This window comes from Opisthorchis viverrini (assembly GCF_000715545.1).
Source record: "Opisthorchis viverrini unplaced genomic scaffold opera_v5_8, whole genome shotgun sequence".
Lineage (NCBI taxonomy): Eukaryota > Metazoa > Platyhelminthes > Trematoda > Opisthorchiida > Opisthorchiidae > Opisthorchis > Opisthorchis viverrini.
Window position 1 is genome coordinate 82,891 of NW_008751664.1, and position 21,961 is coordinate 104,851.

General features: G+C 42.1%; 1 protein-coding gene across 1 annotated transcript in view; it reads right to left on the minus strand.

Moving 5' to 3' along the window:
• Positions 1–15,618: 15,618 nt before the first annotated feature.
• Positions 15,619–21,961, minus strand: part of T265_00770 (hypothetical protein) — a gene marked incomplete at both ends in the record, with an annotated part of 31,809 nt that continues 25,466 nt past the window's right edge. The window contains one exon of the mRNA XM_009164642.1: positions 15,619–16,533. Coding sequence (XP_009162906.1) covers positions 15,619–16,533 — 915 coding nt within the window. The remainder of the gene's footprint in view (positions 16,534–21,961) is intronic.

Sequence of the window (21,961 nt, forward strand, 5' to 3'; positions counted from 1 at the left end):
CCCGCTCAAACCTTGGTCTGGATGGGCTTCATACTCGTTGAGAAGGACCTATGTATAAAAGCGAGTGAAACGACAAATCAGAATTCTACTGCCAGCCATATTTGTTTTGTCGCGCTCAAGCTAAGTTGTGGAAATGGGAAATAAGCACCGCGATACAGTTAAACACATGCACACAACTGTGTGGAAACCGTGGACAGGAACGCCACCGAAGGACCGATAGAGTATTTGTCAACTACACATTCATCTCACATTGCACAAGGCGTGGTAATTATCCTGTCATGTGTCATCAACCATCTGTTCGCCTAGAATGAACAATTTGGTTCGAATGAGATATGTTTAATGCCAGATAGATATGTATGTGTGTGTGCGTGCGTGCGCGCGCATGATATTCTTAATGACACTGGATGACTTACAAGTCCTTTGCACATATATCCCCATCAGTCAGAGTGGGAAACAGATGCCATGGGAGCATATACGCACGCACACAGACAACGATAGAGGAGCGCAATCGAATGCAGTTAAACTCATCGTATCTGTTTGATTGCTGAATAAATTATAACAAATCAAACGCACATTGAAGAGTGAATTACGGCGACGATGATGAGGTGATAGGGGTTTAGCGGTGACAAATTTCCAACTGGCAGTTATCATTTAAAGCATGAATCGCAGTTCGGTGCTGAAGATTTTATTGCTTCATTCGAACCGAATCAGGGGTTAGGCGATACGATTTCACTGACTTTCTAACAAATGCAGGTCTACTATGGAAGTCTCACGTAAATGCTCTTTCACATACGGGGCATCACAGAATAGCTTGGATGAAACTGAACACAAGTCCAATTATCTATTGAATATTACCTCTTCAGTCGTTTTCAAGAAGAGATGCATAAGATCATTGATGAGGTAAATTGCTCAATTTACACAATGTTGTTCTGTAACCAAATAGATGCATCTATACATTTCTGTGATTTTTAAAATAGATTGTTTTTTATGCCCGTTAGCTGCTAATGCACTTCCTTACCGCATCGGCATTACGCTAAAAAACATTGTGATTCTTTAGGACTGAAGGTAATTAGAAAAATTAAACGGATCGAACCGACACATCGATATAATTCTGTCACCATGCGAAAACTGCTTCTTGACAAAAACAATTTCCTTCCGTTCAAATGGACGTTAGCCCTGGCTTAAGAACCACCCCTTCCAAGCAACGACATTCAACCTTGAAGTAGGAACGCTCTTTATAGACAAGACAGTCTTTAAAGGGAAATGAGTACAGCCCACCTACGTTTACTCTGTTTAGAGTTTCACCACTTAAACTAAACACTTTCTGATTTTCTTGTAACTTCATAACACCCATTGCACTTAAGTTCTATACAGATATACGGTTCGACCGGAAATCGGGTCATTCTGTCGTCTGTCTATAATGCACATCCGTACGCCAGAGTATATTCGTGGGCCTTGATTTAACGTCCGGACAGTTTTACGTAGGAACAAATATCTAGGTTCACCAGGGTCACATTAACCTTTATTCACTTGTTAAAATCGGTTGACAGGGGGACACTTCGTAGCAATTACATTCACCCAAACACCTGTCTACAATGTCACGCGTTTCATCAAGATCACGGCAGTGGGTGTGCATTTAGTCCCGCCACATTGCAATTAAAACGGTAAGACGGATCGGGTTCTCCGAAGTGAGCGGTAAGGAGTGATGGGGTGGGTGAAGGGAAATGACACAATTCGGGGAGTGTTAGACTGCCCGGGTGTAACTGATCCAGTTTTCTTCAGTGTCATACATCAGCACCTTGTTACAAGATCAATGTGCAACGGGACATGCACCCACAAATAGTATAAAATATCCAACCCTATATTGAGCACCCGTAGGTAAACGTCTGGAGCAGCTGGTTGTCTTAACTAGTTGACACCAGATGTTTTGACAGTGAATGTTTTTCAAATGGAGACCAGCTGGAACTCAGTAGCTTCGCCAGTTTGGAAGCCACGTTGCACTGCTCTATCCACCATGCTATTGTTGGGCGTGTTCTCAACAAAAAGATACGTGTGGTTATGTCTAGGTGAACGAGATAACATGCTGGCAAGTTTTGCTTACTTCATATTCAGCGAGGTTTCAACACATGATGGTTTTGCAACACCTTTTTACTTAAAATTGAGGATAACATTTTCCGATATCGAGGTTTCTGTTTATCCGTAGATCATCGCGACGTTTGTTGCAGTGAATGAAAAAAGGTGGATAATAGTAATTTTACTCGACTTGACTGGAAACCAGCAAAACTTAAGTTTTACACAAGATCATACTTGAAGAATCTAACTGCACATCGGTTCCTGCAGTGCATCAGCTACGTTGGCTGCCTTTTCACAACTGACCTGATCACAACAGACAGGCTTCTTTAGTGAAGGCTGTCTGTAAAACACTCTTTATGAGAGGGCTACATTTACTTTTAAGTTTGCTGCTAAAAACCAGTTAAATTGTGCGGCCAGTGATTAAAATTGCAGGTTATCACCTTTTTAGCAGAACACGTGACTGAATTAGCAACATAAAGATTCATCTCAGAAAAAACCGCCTTTGGCGTTTCCAAAAGACGGTTTTTACAAGTACAATGAATGTTACTTAGGGGTCAACGAACCCCGTGCAAGGAAGATTGATCTAGATTTTTTAGAGCTCACTTCTGGCTTCACCCTGTTTTGTGTTTTCAGGTGGGCGTTATCCTCAAATGTTAATCAGACTTTTCCCTTACTGGGAGACCAATTTTTAAGGCCTTGATGAATCCATAATTTATTGCTGCACTAGTGTAAACATTTATGCTGCTCGGATCCGGCGGTTAGTTGTAATGATGCAGCCTTCGTAAATTGTTGGCCAGTTCACTGATGAAAGCAGATGGTTTTCGGATCCCTCTTGTCGTCTAAGGAGATGCCGACAGTGTGCTCATTGGATCAAACAGATCTCTCGTTTACGCCCGTGTAACTCTGTGAGTATTGGGAGCCAACCTGTAACATATAGGAGTCAACAGGGGGAACTCAATTATGCCTACTATTTAATTCACTAAGCCCCCAAACTCTCAGTAGAAGTATGTTGTCCGCAATACTGTACACAGATTCATCAACGCTCTTATGTGATTCCATCTACTGTCCTTTCCTAGAGAAGGCCAGTACTGAGGTTACTACATCCGATAATTTCTTCAGATGGTGTCAGAAACCGTATCCAGATACTCCGTCACTGCTTGGCACAAACTGGCAACATGTTAAAAGCACGTTGCGCACACAAGAAACCCACAGGTCAAACAAATGCGAGTCAGCACTATCAAGACTTTTTGTGTGGGACAGACATACATGATATCAGTTTTTTTAAAACTCCAGTTGTTAGGTGTAGTGAAGCAGACGATAATGCAAAATGATGGTCCCTTGCAAGGTTTGCGTCATTTGGTACGGGAACTGAAAAATCATCCACTTAAGTGAACCATGAACTTTCCAATTCATCCTTCTCCCACGGTTTCTCTTGAAAGATTTCACCATCCTTTGGTTGAATCTACATTATTCATAATGGTGTAAAATGTTATACAGAAAGATTACGCCCTTCAGAACAAAACGGTGTTTCTGTCTGGCTTGATTCGTTCTGCGAATTTCACCATGAGAAAATGCTTCCTCTTGGAAAGTTTCTTTTTTCCCTTTTTCTTGTAATGGCCTATCTATACAGAACATGCTTAATGCATGTGGAGTAAATGGAATAATACCAGTTCTGCAAATACCAGATTGACAGTCAAGTAGTAAAATTCTTGGTTCCCTATTTTGGATATGTGGAAGAATTTGCTGATATTGCTGGAGATATTACCGAAGAAGAATGCTATTTAAAACGTTCAGTGTGGCCATTTCAGTTTTTACAAAAGCTACAATAGCCTTGGCGGCTGGTTCACCTGGTTATTTCTGCAACAAAAGTAATTGACGCGACTTTCCAACAAAGTAAGCTGTTTTGAAGAGTTTCAATCGTTTTTTTTCCAGACACTTCAGTAACATGACAATGTGGGTGCAACATATGACTTTATGAATGGAAAGATGTCACTTGACGATGTACAAGGAAAAAAAAGGCAGATATGCGAATTGCGGTTTTTTAAATGTGAGTTATCAGATAAACTAAGTGTCTACTTATGAAAGACTCATGTATGAATATAATCCGATAATTGTTGACCTGAACGTATTGTCATTTTACTTCATTTATGATCCCATTAGATATCCCAGCGTTATGCTTATAATAAACCCCCATATGCAGCGAATACAATCTGTTAAGCTGAAAAACATTTGCTTAGAAAAAATGGTCGAATAAATGGGTGCAAACAGCCAAAGCCAAAGGTTGGAAGAAACGCACGTGACCCTTGGATGTACTTTATTTGGTTCACTCCATATTGCTATTTGATCAACATAATTCATTGGAACTCGGTTCTTCACTAACTGTGGCTGCTCTCCTTCGGTTATGCACTAATGGTCGTGCAGACTAAATGCTGAATCCTACCTTACTGACGGGTTCAGCTTAGCCTTCCACTGAGAAGAAAACAATATTGATTGTTCCTGTTTGGTTTATTAACTTTCCCTTTACATCTGTTAAGATGTGCATGATTTAGCTACAAGTATTAGCAGCTGCATCAAAATGTTAGTTGTGGGCCACGATATGCATTTGTTCGGAATGAACTGGTTCATTTCTCCACGGCACAGAAAAATTTCTTGATGATTACGACCGCATTGACTTTACTTGGTAAGGCAGTCATGTTCTACCTCTTCGGGCTTCAGCTGCGAACCGATGCGCCGAGTTTTCTGTCATAGGGGGCATTTGACTACTTTCTTGTCGATTAGGATCTGCCTTTCATTTGGCCTCTTCGTGCCACTGGCTTGAACCATTTCGAATAATTACCCTGTTTTTACTTGATATCAGTCCCTGGTTTTGTTTTAACTGGTTGGTTCGTTCTGAAGAAAGGTTACTACTTTCTACACACAAGTAGACAGATTTTACTGCGGAATACTGAACGTGTGCGTTTCTGTTTGATATCATATTACTGTTTCCCTATTTCTTCAGTGGTTTGATTTTGGATTAGCAGAAACCATGCATGGATGATTGCGGAAATTAATAATTTCACCCGAGTTTGTTCGTTGACAACAGTGGTACATCGGATACAAATACTGCTGACTTGAGCAGTTTCCAATACCGTCAGACACGTAGTGTGATTCTGCTACTTTTTGTGTAAACTCAATTGTCTGGAGCACACATTTCATTGGATATAAAATGTCCTGTTTTGCTGTCAACTGATTGAGATACCCGGTAACACTGGTTACTTGAGAGGCTACAAGTGATTGTCAATCCGTTGATACAGTTCTAACATACTTGAAGATTCCAGAATTCAAGTTAGCCTGCTTGGTGACCCGTTTTGTACGGTTGTGCAGTGCTAATTATCCAGAAGCCTATCTTGGTAATAAGGGGGATAACCGTAGCTCGTTTGTAAACGTGAAGGACGTTGCGCTATTCACGCGCCTGCTACTACCAAAACGAGACGTCACCCCGAACAACAACACTTCGTCACGTTGTTACACCCATTCAGTGGCTATTTTCATCCACTGGATTACGTCATCGTTCGCCAGCGAGAATTTCAATAGGTGTGCATCACACGAGTGATGCAAGCAGCAAACTGTTGAATAGATTCCGCATTGTACGAACAAGGCTTAACATCCAGTTCCGTAAGCCACTTTACGTCAGGTTACACTGAATGTTTAGAATTGACAAAGAACGTCTAAAATATTTGAAAATTAGCTCACCAGTACCAGCATTAACTGGCCTCTGCCCCGACAACCCTCAATACATTGAACCCACTGGAAAAGATCATGGCGTAAGTTGAAACATCAGGCGATGTCGATGGCAATCAGTTGGATAGGGCAACTGCACCCTGGGCACCCTGGGTGGTTTACCTACAGAAATCTGCAAACAAAGCTGCTGGTGGCCGAAACAAAACGAAACACCAGCAAAGTGCTTTTTATCTAAATAGTAGGACTGAAAACAACAGCTAAATTGTGCCCAAAATGATGTGGCTGGGTCACTCATCCACAGTAAAGATGAACGGTTGAGGAAAAAGACTTAGCAGAACAAAGGAGTTGGTGCTTTACGATAGTGAAAACACGTTTTATCATTATTTGAAAATTTTGTGTCCAGCTTCAATCAACCCAAATGGCAGACGGACATGCGGATGAGAAATTGTAAGGCAGTTGCAGACCACAAGCGTGCAGTGTCCAATGATTATCTGACAACAACAGGTAGTTCTACCACAATTCGGGTAGGCTACAATCGTCATATTCTACGAAGGGAAGGGAAGCAAAGTTTCACCCGATAACTCCAGAAACTCGTCTTTTGAACCGTGCAGGCAGGCATTTGGTACGATTTCTATCGGGCTCCCTCACCTGATGTATGGTTCGATGGACGTCTGTTTGGTACCGGAACTTGTGGTGCGAGAAGTCTGGCCCACCATTTGGCTGTGTACTGTTCGCAAGTATACGAGTTGAACCGAAGCGCCTGATTGTAGAGTCTATGACTGCTGATGCTCGGTTTGACCTGTTCATGGACATTATTTACGCATCAGCCCGCCACTCACTAAGACCAGAACGAATTTTGTGGACCACTAAGTGGACTCCTGTTATATCAGGAGCACACAATCTACGCATTCGATTGTTGAGGGTGACCTGATACCACGTTTTACCATGGTTAGTTAGGATTTTAGAAAACTCAAGCAAGGGAGAACACCAGAGCCTGCAACAGGAGACCAAGTTGCACGCCTACAGGGCAGTGGTTCTGTCCGTCCCCTTGTACAGCACTGAAACACTGACCAGGTAGTGGCGAAACCTCCGATACTTAAGCAAAGTTTGTATGCACTGCCTGAAGTGGATACCTAATGTTCGCAGGACTTAGTAATTCCTGGATGCGGTGGTCTTCTAACGAGTGTGCCCATCTTATAGGATATGTTTGTTGGTTGGACTAGAACAGAACAGTGAGGCAGCTCCAATGTGGCCAAATGGATACCAGGAAAATATATCTCAACAGTTTGGTGGGAATTCTAGACGCTATTAATTTAAATCTAGTGAGATGGGAAGAACAGGCAGAAAAGATAAAGACCTGAAAGGAAATTATACAAACTGGAGTTTGTCAACAAGTTTTTCAGCATTCGCCAAAATCGGGCCAAAGAAGCGGGGAGTGCGAAACGCATGGTCGCCATTGGGTTTGTTTCACCTGTGGGCTGAACAAGCTGTATTTTCAAATCCGGTCATGTTTATGCTGACTGCATTTTCTTGGTAGCATCCGTAAAAAAAAACCGCACGCGTTCTTATGTGAAACAGACGTCAGAACCTTCCAAGCTTGTGTGCTCAGTTCGATTAAGAATGAAAATCTTTACGGTGAACTTTCCACGCAAGTTCAAGATAATAAAACTAACCAGAGGAGCCGGATAACCTCACTGGAAAGCATTTGAGTGGTTTTAAATTGCAATATAGAGATTTCGGAATAATGATATATCCTGGTTCATAAGGGCGCGCGTAAAAATCAGGTATTCTTTGGGTCGCAGCTTACTGTTACAGTCCACGAATGAGGTGAGCAGCATTACTTAGGAGCAGGTGATGTATATCTGGTCACATTTGTAGAAGGCTAGGTACGTTGTCGATTTCGGGAACCGCTTCCAGTTACGCGCTCGTCAGAACACTTTTCGGAAAACAACTTGTGAGAAAATCGAGGCTTGCTCTCAGGAAGTGAACCTAAAGACTGGGTAGGTATTCGGAAGGTTCTACAAGCCCGTTGTGCAGTATGGAAAAACCTCAACTCCAAAAATCAGATACTATTTTAGAAGTTTGTTTCAGTACGTTTGTAACGAGAAAGCTTTGAGTATCCGGAAAGATACTGAAACGACGATGGAAGTAGCCTGATGATGAAGCACCATATAAAGTCGAAGGTATATGCTACTTCAGAAAGCTCACAGTTAAATGTTGGGCGAATTTTTCTGTCCTCGGAAGCCGTATCTAAACTACCCGAATTGTTAAACCGAGCTGGAATCTACTTGACCGATCTATGAAATGAGTCCACTAATTTTGCAGCTAATTACAGAGCCATCATTCTTTGAATTCAGGTACGGAAGAATCTTAAACGACCGGACATCGGGCTTGTTTTACTCAGTTGAGTTAGCTACCGTAAAACCGGTCACCATACTAGGACTACAAAAGGAGGTCTAGTGCTACTGCTTTCGGAGTGTTTTCCTTAATGGAAAAATGAAACCTGGTCATTTGGATGGGTTTGTCTTACCAAACAATTTATGTTTGACGGTAGCCTAAGGAAAGAAGTCCCAGAGGTATCCAGTAGAAAAGTGAACTTGCAAGCTCGAGCTGGTAGTTGAACTTGATGGGCGTCTTTGTGACATTTCGGGAAGTTATATGTCCTTAAAAATATGATTTAGACCACAATAAGGTGTTTGCTGTTCAAGAGCCAGATTTCAAATGTGCCGCGAAACATGACACATTGGTTTCGAAAACTGACTGGCTGGTCAAGAAATGCTTCTATTCTTACATATAAATAGTGGAATGATCGACTTCCGGTGGACTTCCCTGTCCTCCGGGGATTTTATGGAGATTTGTATATGTGAAACCGTATATAGCCCGTTTAACAATGAAGCTGAGTTATTCTTATATCAAGTGTCGACATCTTGTGGTGCATGAAGGATTTTAGACCGCCATTCCACTAACTTTCCTTACCCTATTTATGGTAGACTCGGGGAAACTGAGCTAAGAAGGCGGATTAAAAGAACTCTAAGAGATGATAATATTCTTCGAGACCAGTTGAGTCCTTATGACCATAATCTCATATTAAGTAACTGGGGTACGGTGGTACATCCACAGAATTTTTCGAAATGGACTTTCTCTCTCAGGTATTTTGACAGTACGCGTATTAGAATCCTAATGCTCTCTATCAAATTTCACCACAGTCAAAAAAAACATCCACCTGGCATTCGTCAATTCTTTAAAGTCTCCTTCAATCTGATAGGCTTGTTCATGTTTGTGTGTAACGTCATATATGTCCTTGGTGCGAAACTGAGCGTCCGATTACGAACAAAGTAATTAGATATTGTGGTCCAGCTGGTACGCTGAAAACTTCACATAATGTTGGGACAAAGCTTTGTTTAGCTTGAATTACGAGCTGACTGTAGATGTTTGGATTTACGTTTGTGCCTAACACAATGTATTCACACAAACGCGCGCGCAAACATACACGTATCCAAAAGCCTGCAATCATATTCACAAATTGACAGCGATCTGCAAAGTTGTTGTAAATGATTTTCCGTTTATGAACTTAACGGGACGAATTCCGCAGCGAAATCAAACTATTGAACATTGATTTATGACTCCTGAAATAACAAAACACAGTTGTGATAACGTTGTAAAGTGTGTTTCTGTTGTTGTACTACCACCTGTTTGTGGTCTACTGGTTACATGAGGTGGATGAAAGATATGTGGTGCGGACAGTTTAAACCGGTGGACAGTAATCTGTTCGTGAACAAACAGCCGAGACGAATAATAGTTGAGGTCAATTGGAAAATATTTGGGACCGATTGGGTATTTGCCGTTTCAGAGAGGTTCGGTAAATCCACCGCTTGTTTGCTAGTGGCTTAGGTCCTTCAGTATTCGGGAAACGCTAACCGCAATGTACGGAAATGCATGCAACGATAATTTATTCGTTTTTTGGAGTAGTTCACTTCACATCACAGTTTCTCCCTGTGTGAATGATGGCTGTCACTTGTACCTTGCTGTCAGCACAGTACTGACCCAGTGTAACCCCACAGTCAGGAAGAAGAATAAAGCGAATAGTGGTATATTTTTATTGATAACACTTGCACGATCCATAATCAGCACACCTAAACGGTTGTCGCTAAGGATTTTCATGATTTAGCTACCTGTGAACTTCAAGAAGTGCAGCGCAGTGTCAAGGCAATGATGATGATATACTGAGAGTGAGATACTGAAAGTGATAAAGAGGTAATGACGTGCTGGACCATCCCCATCACTCCCATGGTGCCGGCTGGGTGATTCGAAGTTGGTCTGAGTGAGCTAAGAGTCCAGCTACCACGGATGGAGCAAAGCACCCTGACTGGTTTCAAGTTCTGTTTACATTCGACAGTGATCAACATGATTCAGTCGGCGCATCTTTATCAACCCCAGTCAGTACACAGAAGAGACTTGTGAGGATCGACTGTGAAGGTTGGGTTGGCATGAAGTTGTTCGCCCAAATGACTTGCGTTGAGTGTTGCCATCGGTTTCAGATGAAGACTGGCCTGGGTTAACACCGCCGGCATGCGCAACTTACTGAACATAAATCAAACTAAGCTTGGCAGAGTGAAGATTTCCGGCGATTTGTGGGGACCGAAAACACCGGACAAGCGCAGTCTCAGTTGGAACATTTTTTCCCAAGGAAGTCAAGGCACGTCTCAGTACGGCAGACACGGTGACTTACAGGTGAGTACCTATTATTTTCAAGGGGAAAGAAGTTTTCAACAACTACAGCATCTGCTGAAACTGCTCAACAAGGTGACGCTGTGGCATCAAAGAATGGAGATACAGAGGCTTTTACCGAAGTGCCTTGAGAAGGTTGGGTGATTACATTATCTAGTCTATTCGTGGCTGGTTGTGGCTACCGAAAGACACCGTAATCAGCTACATCGACCCCGGTGAATAACAGGCGGTTCTTTGGAAATGATTGATTCAGTCAAATGGCAACAAATTCTCGACAATTCAGGCGGCATCACAAGGACTCTCAGCAGGGTCATTTCAGAATTCCAATGATTGAACAGTTTGTGTATAGAGTAATAAAATTAACTCTAGGATGTAACATATGTTTACACATTCGGATTTGGACCGAGTAAGCGCTGTTTCAAAATCTATAGCCCACCAGTGGCCGGTGCTCGAATACTTTCTACGGTTGAACTCGCGTTTTCTGTTGCTTCTGAACATCTTTGGATAGGAAACTACCGTATGTTTGGGTAAGGTAATCCATGAAAGAAAAGTGGAATGCTTGAAACTCCCTGTAGCTGAAAGAACTTAAACTATTGTGTTATAGGGTGTAATTTAACGCATCGTTGACAAGTATATTACCATAAATCAAGCTGCACTTGTTAAAAATGGGTTTCATCATTTAGTCGTTTTACTTTCGGAACGATCTCCTGTCCCGTCTGGAGAAACACGTAAATTGTATCCATCAATGTTAGGACAGTTCAACGGATTCAGTCAACAGAGTCCGTTGCAAAAAGCCGGCACATCTACAATTCTGGCGGGCCTAGTATCCTCATACTTGAATAAAAACACAGATAACACAAACACCCAGTTAACATTCAATGTCACATACTTCCTCATTGCACTAACTTGAAGCTCATCATTCGTGACCTAGATACCATTCACAATACTATGCTGTATTACTAGACCACTGTATAACGAATTGTAATATGCCTCACTGCACTTTATTGTGCTATACTGCACTGTACCATACTACTCTAACACTACTCCACCATCTACAAAGCTATCCACATATAGACCTAATGAGAGAGGTTACTAAGAGGAAAGGTGTTATTCTGCCCTTTCACGTAGTGCTGGCTACCGGACGGTTGTTGTGGACTCTTAAAGGGAGTGGCTTTTCTTGTGAAGGTCCTATTTATGGAAGTCACTTTAAGTCTTCTTCCGTATCCTCAGCTATCTGAATTGAATTGGCTTTCCGCTACTGGAGTAGTAGTACTATTTAAATGCAGCTGTGTTTATTGGTACTAGTATTATCACTGTTATTTGAGCACTTACAAAAACGGATTTTCATACTGTTTGTACTGTCAGTAGAATAAGTTTCATGACCGCCTTTATCAGTTCGCTCATTCCAGCGACAAAATATTACACAAACCATTCGCTATGCCTCAGTGCAGGCCAATTTATCAAAAAGTGAAATGAATATTTGCTAGGAACTAAGTTGTCTTTTTCTTAAACCGGTGTTAACGGACGTCAGCAAAAGTGTCGATGTGACGATCGCTATGCATCCTTTCTTCCGTCCCATTAGTTTTGCTCTGAGAATATTCCCCATTTTCTCCTGTCACTTTACGAACTCAATATTGCATTCAGTTCAGCGCGGTCAGGGACCTGACACTTTGATTCGAACAGTGTCCATCATTATTTATTGTTCGCACGCATCCGTTTAGTTAAGAAGTCTTATGAAGCCTTACCCACAGTGTGGTTGCTGCTGCCGTTGCTGTAGCAGCTGCGCCTATTATTACAGTTTGAATGTCAATAATGATACACAACTGACCGAAGGATACAAGAACTGCTCAGGCTTAGATGCCAGAAACACAACGATCACCGTCAAGCGGTGCGAACGAGTCACTTCCTGTAATTCTTGTGCAGTATACACAGTAGGCGGCAGCAGGGGAGGGCAGCGGACGGAAGATAGAGAAGACAAACGTATTTGCCGATGAACAAGCACATGGTTGCATGTGCACACACACGCACACAAGCACACGCAAAAACTCACATCTTTGTTCGCACAAGATAACGAGCGTGCCACACGCATGTGAGTTGAAACTATTGACAGATTGGCTGTTGGCCTTTTAAACTCAAGCATCAAATTCAACGTCGTTATAATCATTCCCGTCATCATCATCATCATCATCCCCAGCATAATCATGACTACGATATCCGGCAGAATCGGACCAAGATTTATGGTCAAAATAGAGCTGCGCGCGAGTTGTTTGTGTGTGGAGACAACAGTGCCTACGCTTGAAGGTTAGGAAACGATGCTACATAGGTTGCATGCACGCGCGGGCCCTAGAGAAGGGGGTGTACCGGTGGAAGTGTTCCAATTACTATTATCCGAAAGCGATTATGGATGATTTACTTGCACGACATGGTGAAATGATGATGCCGAATAGTAACATGACAAGTAATAGCAGTACACGCGCCGGTTTATAGAAGTGATGGATTAGGCTGTCAGTTACACTAGGAATATTGTTCGTTTCCGTGATCAATGACGAAAATGCAATTAAACTGAAATGAACTAATAAAAAAGAGATTTTGAGCGTAAAATTTTAATATTGGGAAAGCAAACAAGCGGATAAATAAACTTACCGGGATGTTTTTTTCGACCATAGAAATGTAACTTTTTACAATTTGAGGATGCCGTCTCTCAGCAACGAGCATCTTGGGAGTCCACATCAAAGGGGAACACTGGGCTCGAGTTTCGCTCTCATTAGAGCTCAGAATAGGAGGACGACCGTTCAAACGAGAGTGGCGTGAATTTGAACAAAATACTCATCCCGAAAAACCCCACAAGTGAAGCCAAGTCTTGTCCAGTGTGTGACGCTATCTTCTTGGGAGGCCCTGACTGGCGGGTCAATCGATCACCACAACCAAGACAGTTTCTGTGTCGTCGTTCGCTCAAGCGTGAGCTCGTTTGCCTGTTCAGACGTGAAAACTCAGATACGTTTGGCGTGCGATGTTGGATTAGTGCTAACAAGCTCGCCTCGCACGTCAGAAGTCCGAGGTTCAAATCTCGGCATGGTCATCGGATATGAACTGCCGATGAGATCCAATAAGTGCGAAACTCGAGTCCAATGCTTCTCTTCGGTGTTGGCTCACCGGATTAATTAAGCCAGAACAGGTGGACGACCTTTTAAACGAGAGCGGTGTGAGTATGAACATTCATATTTCATGGGATGGAGGAAGGGAGCTTGGGCTGCTATCCATTTGGAGAGGATGAAAACGATGGTAATAATTTACTGTCAACTGAATATCAACCATTCACACCAACTGATTGGGTGTATTAAGCGAAATGCACTCATTTGCATTCCAATTCACTTTTGACGACAGACTCACTTGGAATCCCGCTGAATCTATCGTTTATGATGCATCACGCCTCTTTTGTTTCAGTTGACACGATATTTAAGCTAACGCGATGCAGTTTCTAAAAAAACACTTGCAGTGGGTGTGAAAATCAGTGAAGATCCTTACCGTAGTCTGACTCTTGCGTTGCTTTTCTTTACATCGACTCACGAAGGCGCGTGAAAACGGGAATCCCAGAAGAGCAAGCAAGAATCCTTCTGGAAAGGTACTGTCTGGACTATATGTTCATAATCTGTCAAGTTTTAGAGCAACGATATGCGTATTGGCACCAGAGAATATTGGTGCGTTTCGCCCTGTCAGCAGGCTAATTGTTTTCAAGAAGCTTGTGAAACTTTGTTAATATAGTGCGCTGAATGAAGCAACTGAATGTGTTGCACAAGGCCGCGTCACGTCTCATTTGGTACGGTGTTTGAGAGATTGTGACACATTAGTATACGTAATATACTACTCACAAGGTTTCTTAAAAACCACAAACGGCAGATTCATCTAGATCCTAGGCGAGTCTCCCGTCAAGACCTAATTCTATGCAAATAAGCATATTTCACTAATTTCATGCAATTTGGGTTCAAGCATGACATAAGGTCGACGGAAACTCGGAGACTGGGCCTACCAGATAGCCCTCAAGAAGGGTGAAACCGGTCGTGAGCTGTCGATGAATTTTCAGCAACCTTAGGAGTAGTGTATTAGGTTTGCTGAATTTTTTGTTGTTAAGTACTACTGAACTACCTTTGACAAATTCCTTTCCAGGGTGTCACAGGATATAATTTAAGCATCTTTGAACAGAAAAGTGTTCAGAACGTTTTTGGAGTGAGCAAGGCCGCCTAATTCTGCTTCTGCGTAGTTCTTCTTGAAAAGGTTGGACATTACAAATTGTGACTAGGAGCCGTTTTATGTTCACTGAGAATTGTCTCTGAAAAAGACGAGGCTGGATTGCGATGTTCACAAGTGACTGTCAAACATTACTGTCCCTAATCGTGTGGCATTTCCAATACTACCGCTTACCTGCTTGTGACATGACTCATCCTATTAGCATATTTGGGCAATTTATTTTGACTGACCCATTTTAAAACACCAATATACGGTAGGGCTTGAGACAAATAAGCAAAACGAGCTTTTTTAAATGAACAAATAATGGGAGAGGCCGAAAACGATCCTTTAGAAGAGGAGGAATGTCATTATCGTCTTTTATTTACCAGATAAAAAACATCTCAGTATGCCACTTGAGTATTGTGTTGGATTAATTAGGCGAAACGGAGTAGCTAGTACTGTGGGAATAATGTAGTAATTTGCATTTGGGCATCCGCAGAAACTCGGTGTCCATGAGAAGCGGTCATATGAGACGATATCAGGAAAAAAGCTCAGTATAGTGAAGGTTTTGACAAATCACCGTGTAGACCGATTTCACCTTCCGTTTTGATGAAGTAACAAGAGACATCTATGACTTCGTAATCTATTCCTAATGATGGGGGGAGTGCATCAATTCCGTCCAAACAATGGGCTGGAATAATGTCTTTTTGTGGACACAGAGGCTGAAGAGGAGCTTTCTGAAGAGAAGGAAGCCTTGGGTGTTGATTCAAGTTGGAGAACAAATGCAATTTCATCTTATCTGCGCCTCCTTGATTCGGTGAACCGATTTGCTCTGTGATTGCGCTACCTTGCTGACCTAGAATTGCTTCATGTTTAATGTGTAAGAACGTAGGAGTTCTTAGAAGAGGGCATGTGCTTAGTGAATAGCGATTCGTTTTTTGTAGTGTGATGTGAGTTGTCCACAGACCGTGTTGGGTTTGGTGAAAGAGGGCTAGGAACTGCATTTGCTGGGGTTGGTGTTGATGGACAAGGAAACTGAACAATATTATCCGTATGAGCTGCTCTGCCTTGCACTTGTTGACTTCGGGGATTACCATCTGAACGGGTTGGGGAAAATGGCACTGATAATTGGGAATCTGAAGCGGCGGATCGGTATTCTCCGGATTCGCAGTTTGTATGTCTCTCGCCAGTTTCAGCTGGTAAGAAATTCGAAATTGCACAATTTAAGCTAGGAAATACATGCATTCGATTGACACCAGTCGTTTGTTTGACTGGGATTGTGTTGAAATCAAAATATTGTTGAGATCCTATTGTGGACAACCAGGGAAACGCTGAAGCCATCATTCCAGGATTTTCAGAAATAGTAGGAGGCTTGGTAATGCTTGGGTCGTTCTTGAGCATTCCATCACTGACAGTAGGTCTTTGTGTGGCCGATTCGGGTTTCTCTTCTTTCACACTGATATGGCTGTCGTTTGAAGCGGCTTCATTTACGCTGAATGGCGGATTTGTCCCGACGTCATAAGGTAGTCCGTGCCACTCCTGTTTTGTGGTTCGTCCATACTTGTGTTCGGACATCTCTTCTAATGACCGACTGTCTTCACCACTCAAACTACCACTGCCCACCTCCATGTTCTCAGCGTATGACGCACCGTTCGTCGAGATTTGTCCTACAGTTGAGGTTAAAATTCCGGATGATCCATGCGGATCATGATAGGATTTTGCTCGGGAGGTGACCATGTCTGCGGCATTCTTTTTGCGCCATTTTGTACGTCGGTTTTGAAACCAGACCTGGGAGGATGTGGTTCAAATAAAAGAGAATTAAAGGAAATAAAATGAAATCGGGAATCGATGTCCTATACAGAAATCTTTCGTCAATCACTAGTCAATGACATCGGCATCTCAGGTCCTACTAGCACCGTGGATCAATGACCTCAAGTCAAGTACAGCTCGACGAATATTTACAGCAATGACGTTGTCGTAGACGGGCTATTTTTAGTGTTGGGCACTGCAAGATCTGACTCAGTCTGACGTAATAGAATCCTAAGAGAAATTAAACATTGGATTTGACTTTGGGGCAATCTTAAAATAGCGGACAGTTTAAGGGAGGTTTTCTGGACACAGCCAACATTAGCTGCATTATAAAACTGGTGAAATTGTCTACAATATATTGCTTGCGCTGTCAGTAGGAGTGAATGGAACGTTAGTTACGTACTCCGATTTGCTGAATCTGTAACTTTTAAGCTGTTCATAATGAGCGACATAAGCTGTAGAAGAGAATGGAGAAGTACAGAATTTCTGCCGTAATCTTTTTCCAATAGCAGTACTCAACTTGTTGGTCCTGATAATGGTCATGACCCGCAGCCATACGCATAAATATTTATCACTTTATATTTGAACTCGTGTGGTTGCTTGGCTATTTCGTTGACTTACATCACATGGACTGCCATAATCTCGTGAAAAACAATGGTTCGGAATAAATAAATTCAGCCTCACCATTAGCAAAGTTGCCGTTCGAAGGAGTAAACATGTAATCTGCTGATTTAGGAAACAAACGGACCTTCCTTCGTCCTCACCCATTTATCTGTGTGTAACGTTACTCTCAGTGCAAAGAAACAGCCTTGGGTAAGATTTTGGTTGGGTAGTTAACTTTACATAAGTGTGAAAAAATTTCTACCATCGCATGTTTTACTGACTAACGAGGAAAGCTATTTCTGACTGAACCAATAGCGTTATGGTGGATGAATGTCCGCCCTGTGTTGGAGTCAGTGGCCACTAATAGTTAGCGGGCGTCGCACGGAGACTACTTCTTCAAACTGTAATGATTACATTGGTAGTTTCAAACGGTAATCTAATAGTTAAATGTCCAAACTGCTAGCCAGCAGGTCGCGGGTTCGTGAGATTTGCACTCCCGATGATGTTCAATAAGGATGAAACAGCTGTAAAATGCTTCTGTATAGGTTTTCATTGTTCCTGTTTTTGACACCGTGATGTTTAGTTACGAGTAGAAATATGTAATAATAACTTTACTACTTCTTCCAAATTTGGAGGAAGTTTGCTGCTGACGACAAACCTAAGCTGTTGCAGATTACGTGCTATCAACTGTGCAGGTCAGGAGAATGGAACAAAAAACCACCACACTACGCGTTAGAAGAAATTATCATTGAGGTAACAACTTAAAAACAGCGAAAATTTTACAGTTCTTTAAAAATAGCATTATCTGTAAGATCGATGAAAACTCTTCAACAACCGATGGCCGGTTCGGTTTCCACACTTCGGGTTCAACAGCAAGCCTCCAGAGTTTCCGCCAGCATCATGATTTACTTCAACCCAAACTGTTCGAACTTCGCGACTTATATTCACTTGCACATAAATTCGATTTTGACGGAGAACTCAACTGAATCGCGACTGCATCATTTGTGTGCTATTCTTTTTCAACTGAAATTCCTCCACAGAGGCTTTCCTATGTTTCAGTTGGTAATATATTCGAGATATCGGGATATATTTCTTGAAGAAACGTCACTCATAAAGTTGGTGTTTCCGAACTCTGTTTGACAGTCAATGATCAGTTCGGGCTCATTGGGTAGGCGCAAATCTTTAGGGTTCATCAACTCTGTGTTGCATCTTTGATGAATCGATAGGGGATCCGCAAAACACACCCATTTGCACGCCAACTTGGTTTTAACGAAAAGCTTAGCTGATTCCAAGTACAGCATCTCTTGTAGCAATATTGCTTCTTCAAGAAAATGTACCGCGATATCCCGGATATCATACCAAATGAAACCAAAAGTGGCCTTTGTGCAAAACATTTAGTTGAAGAACATCCTAAACGAGAGTTTCATTTGAGTGAGTGTAGTTCGAAAACCCCACAATTAATTTTGAGACGATTTTTAAATGTGATTTAACAAGTTTAAATAGCACTTTGAATGGCGTTTTCCCTTTCATTTTTTGGCAGTTTAAACCCTCCTTTTAAACAGACCGGAGCAAACAGCTTCTTTTCTCCTCTTTTCTTTTTTCTTTCCCCTATATATATTTCGCTCCATTAAGCCTAATAGACAGAGCGCCACTTCCGCGAAAAGGCCCTGGACATGATAACTGGTAGCCTTTAGTCTGACGTAGCGCACGCAATTAGTTTAGTCTCTGAAATTGCAGTAGATCCCGACACTGATCTGCTTGTGTTTCACCTTGCTTGCGTCTTACGAAACACAATAGGGTGATCGGAGGACTGCAAATACCTAGGTCGTTGGTTTTTGTGGGTATGCTTTGTAGTAAAAAGCAAAATCAACCAGGAAATGGTGTAGTAAATACTTAGGCACCCAGAGAACGAAGTTTCACACAAGTAATTGTTCTTAGAGAAACTGGATGAACAAATAAGAAAATTGCAGTAAATGGGGGAAAGCTAAAATACAACTATTAATAACTCCGTTTTTCTTGAACTACCAACGGTAGGCTCTTTTACCGGTTCTGTCCGTTTGCAATACCCACGAAAGCTTTTACACTGACCCAAACAACGGAGTCTTCAACCAGGACTTCGTTTTTGGCCAGAACGTTAGTCATATAAAACCACGAACTAATATTCATTTGGGGTTTTGGAAAATAGGGGTTGTTGTGAAGGAATGAAAACGGTGATGCGTCTGCCTTCGTCCTACATAAAACGGCTTATTTGTCACACACAGTTACTGATTGCTGATTACTATTAGTGGTGAACCAAGTAGAGTGAAATCACACGACCGCTTTATGCAAATAACAGTTTCGCTATTCCTAAACGTTCTGAAGGCCAGAAAACCCTCAAGGTATAGCTAGTTGGGGCAAAAAAAAAGTACTAACGCTGATAGTAAGTATTTACATACCGCTTATCGGTAAGTATTATGCTAAATGAATACGACTGCCGTCACTCGGGAGTTGAGGTGTTAGTGTTCGGACTTCGGATGAATCGGGTTTAATTAACTATTCGGAAAATGCAAAGGTTTGTCGACGGTCACGTTTGTGTGTGCCTGGCCTAACCTACGAGCAAAGCGTTTGTCAACAGAAACCGTATCCGCCTCATGGGGTTGCTTTTCAGTGTGTGGAGGATGAGGCCTGGTGATATCTCAGCCAACTCTACAGATGCTTTGAGAATGATTTAGGCTTTAGTAGAGAAGTGACCATTTTTAACCTTCAGTTTTTCACGTGGCCATCCGTGTGAACATAAAGCAAGGTTGGACAAACAGTGCTCACGTGCTCGTGTGATGGATTTGTTGGATTTGTTGGATTCACGCTCACGTCACTCCCGTTTGAACCGTCGTCCTGCTTATGGCGCAATCGTCCTGATGAGTTCACACCAAAAAAGGAAAGCACTAAAATCGAGCTGCACCCTTATTAGAGCTCATCTTCAGCGAATATCTTTGGTCGCCCCCGGGTGTTAACTCCGGAGATCTCACATACGAGACAAGCGTGTTACGAGTATTCCGCCAGCACAGACCGGACGCGTATGGATTTTCAGGTATAAGTAAGCCCTTCGGACATCGGTGATATGACTCGTTAGCCTGATGACTCGAACAATAACCCGATAACTATCCTGGATTTTTAAAGTTTAACTCCAGCACACAAAACGCCATCAGAACAGAGGACGCAATTTCAGGGTCAGGCATCTTCAGTTATTAAAAACTGGGTACTTTTAGTGGTAGACAATTTGCTTAGACAGAATAACCTACGGAAAAATGAAAACATTTGGTATTCTCCGAACCGGCACCTAGGCACGTCAACAGACTTATTCAACTAAATAATGCTACTAGAAATACCTTATCTTAATATATTCTCTATCTTGTTCACCAAATACAGTAGTGGTGAGTCGTGGTTGGTGAAACTTTTACAGAGCATGTGATCCGTAACTTTACGTTGCTGCTGTCATACTACCATGCGAACAACATGTATCTGTGGGTATTCCGCCTAATATGCAACCACACCACCTGCAAACAGAGGGAGTGATTTTGGCAAACCAAACATGTCACTGTGTGGCATTTTTGAATAAGCTAGATACCATGCAGAACACAAAGGGTAGCTGTCTTAAGTGGAGCACTCATCCATTCTATTATCATTCCCTACAAGTACTATCAAATTTAGTCACAATTTTGTGGGGGTAACCCTGCTTCATTTAAAAGCGTACTTTTGCAGGCAAGAGATTCATCGTGCATGCATCATTGTAGGGGAATTAAGCTTTCAAGTTAGGTTGGCTGGGGACGATCCAAATGCTGTACTCCGGTTGGTGAAACGTGCATGGACCACCGGTTGAGCGTCTGGGAGGAGATTTAAGGTATCTGAGTGTGCCGCCTAAACGCATCACTGCTACATGGCTTCGGGTGATATTAATTTACTCCTTGCCTAACTCCAATATCAAGCTTGTGTGTCATTCACAGACATTGAAGTTTATTGGATCACTTCGTCATCTGATGGGTGTACACAGGACAGTAATCGTGTTTATTTGTACCCGTGTTACAGGGAGGCGAGGAATTTTCTTTTATCAGCAAGTCTGTACACAAGACAAGTGTTGGCTGGTATGCACTTTACCAAACACCAATCATTTGTTTGACTAATTAAAAAAATTTATGCAGGGGCAAATTGGCTGAAATTTCTTGATCGTCCCCTCGGTTACACTTACCTCTGTAGGCGTAAAAACAAACGATTCTGAAATGTATAGTTTACTTGCTGAGGGATAATCAGTATTAGTAGTAGTGGTTTATCAAATCAGAAACAAATTAGTTCTCAGTCACTTGCTTTATTCAAAATTTATTTTTGCCTTTTTAGATGGTTATTCTTTAAGCCCAGCTTAATAATATATTTGTTTTGACTCACTGCACGTTATCTCGTCCGGCCCCATTACTGCACTTTAACAGGCCAGATCAGATCAAGAGAATACAAGACGACCAACTCCGAGCGGCTGACATTTTATGGCAATTCAGTCATTATTTTATCTCGCGGGCAGTGATACGGATTAAGGATAGGTAGATTTGGGAAAGCCACTGATGGACCACTCCATTAGGGTTTTGTGTTGCTGCTGCCTAAATAGTCACCCAAATATTCTTTTAATGAAGTTGACAGGGATGACTTGGAGATATAGGTTGATGATATGCGTCTGGAAATACAACTGAATGTAGTAAAATGGCTAGCTGGAGGGGAACAGTGTTTCTACGGCTTTTAGTGAGAAGTGACGACTTAGATAGAACAACATTCGATATTAACA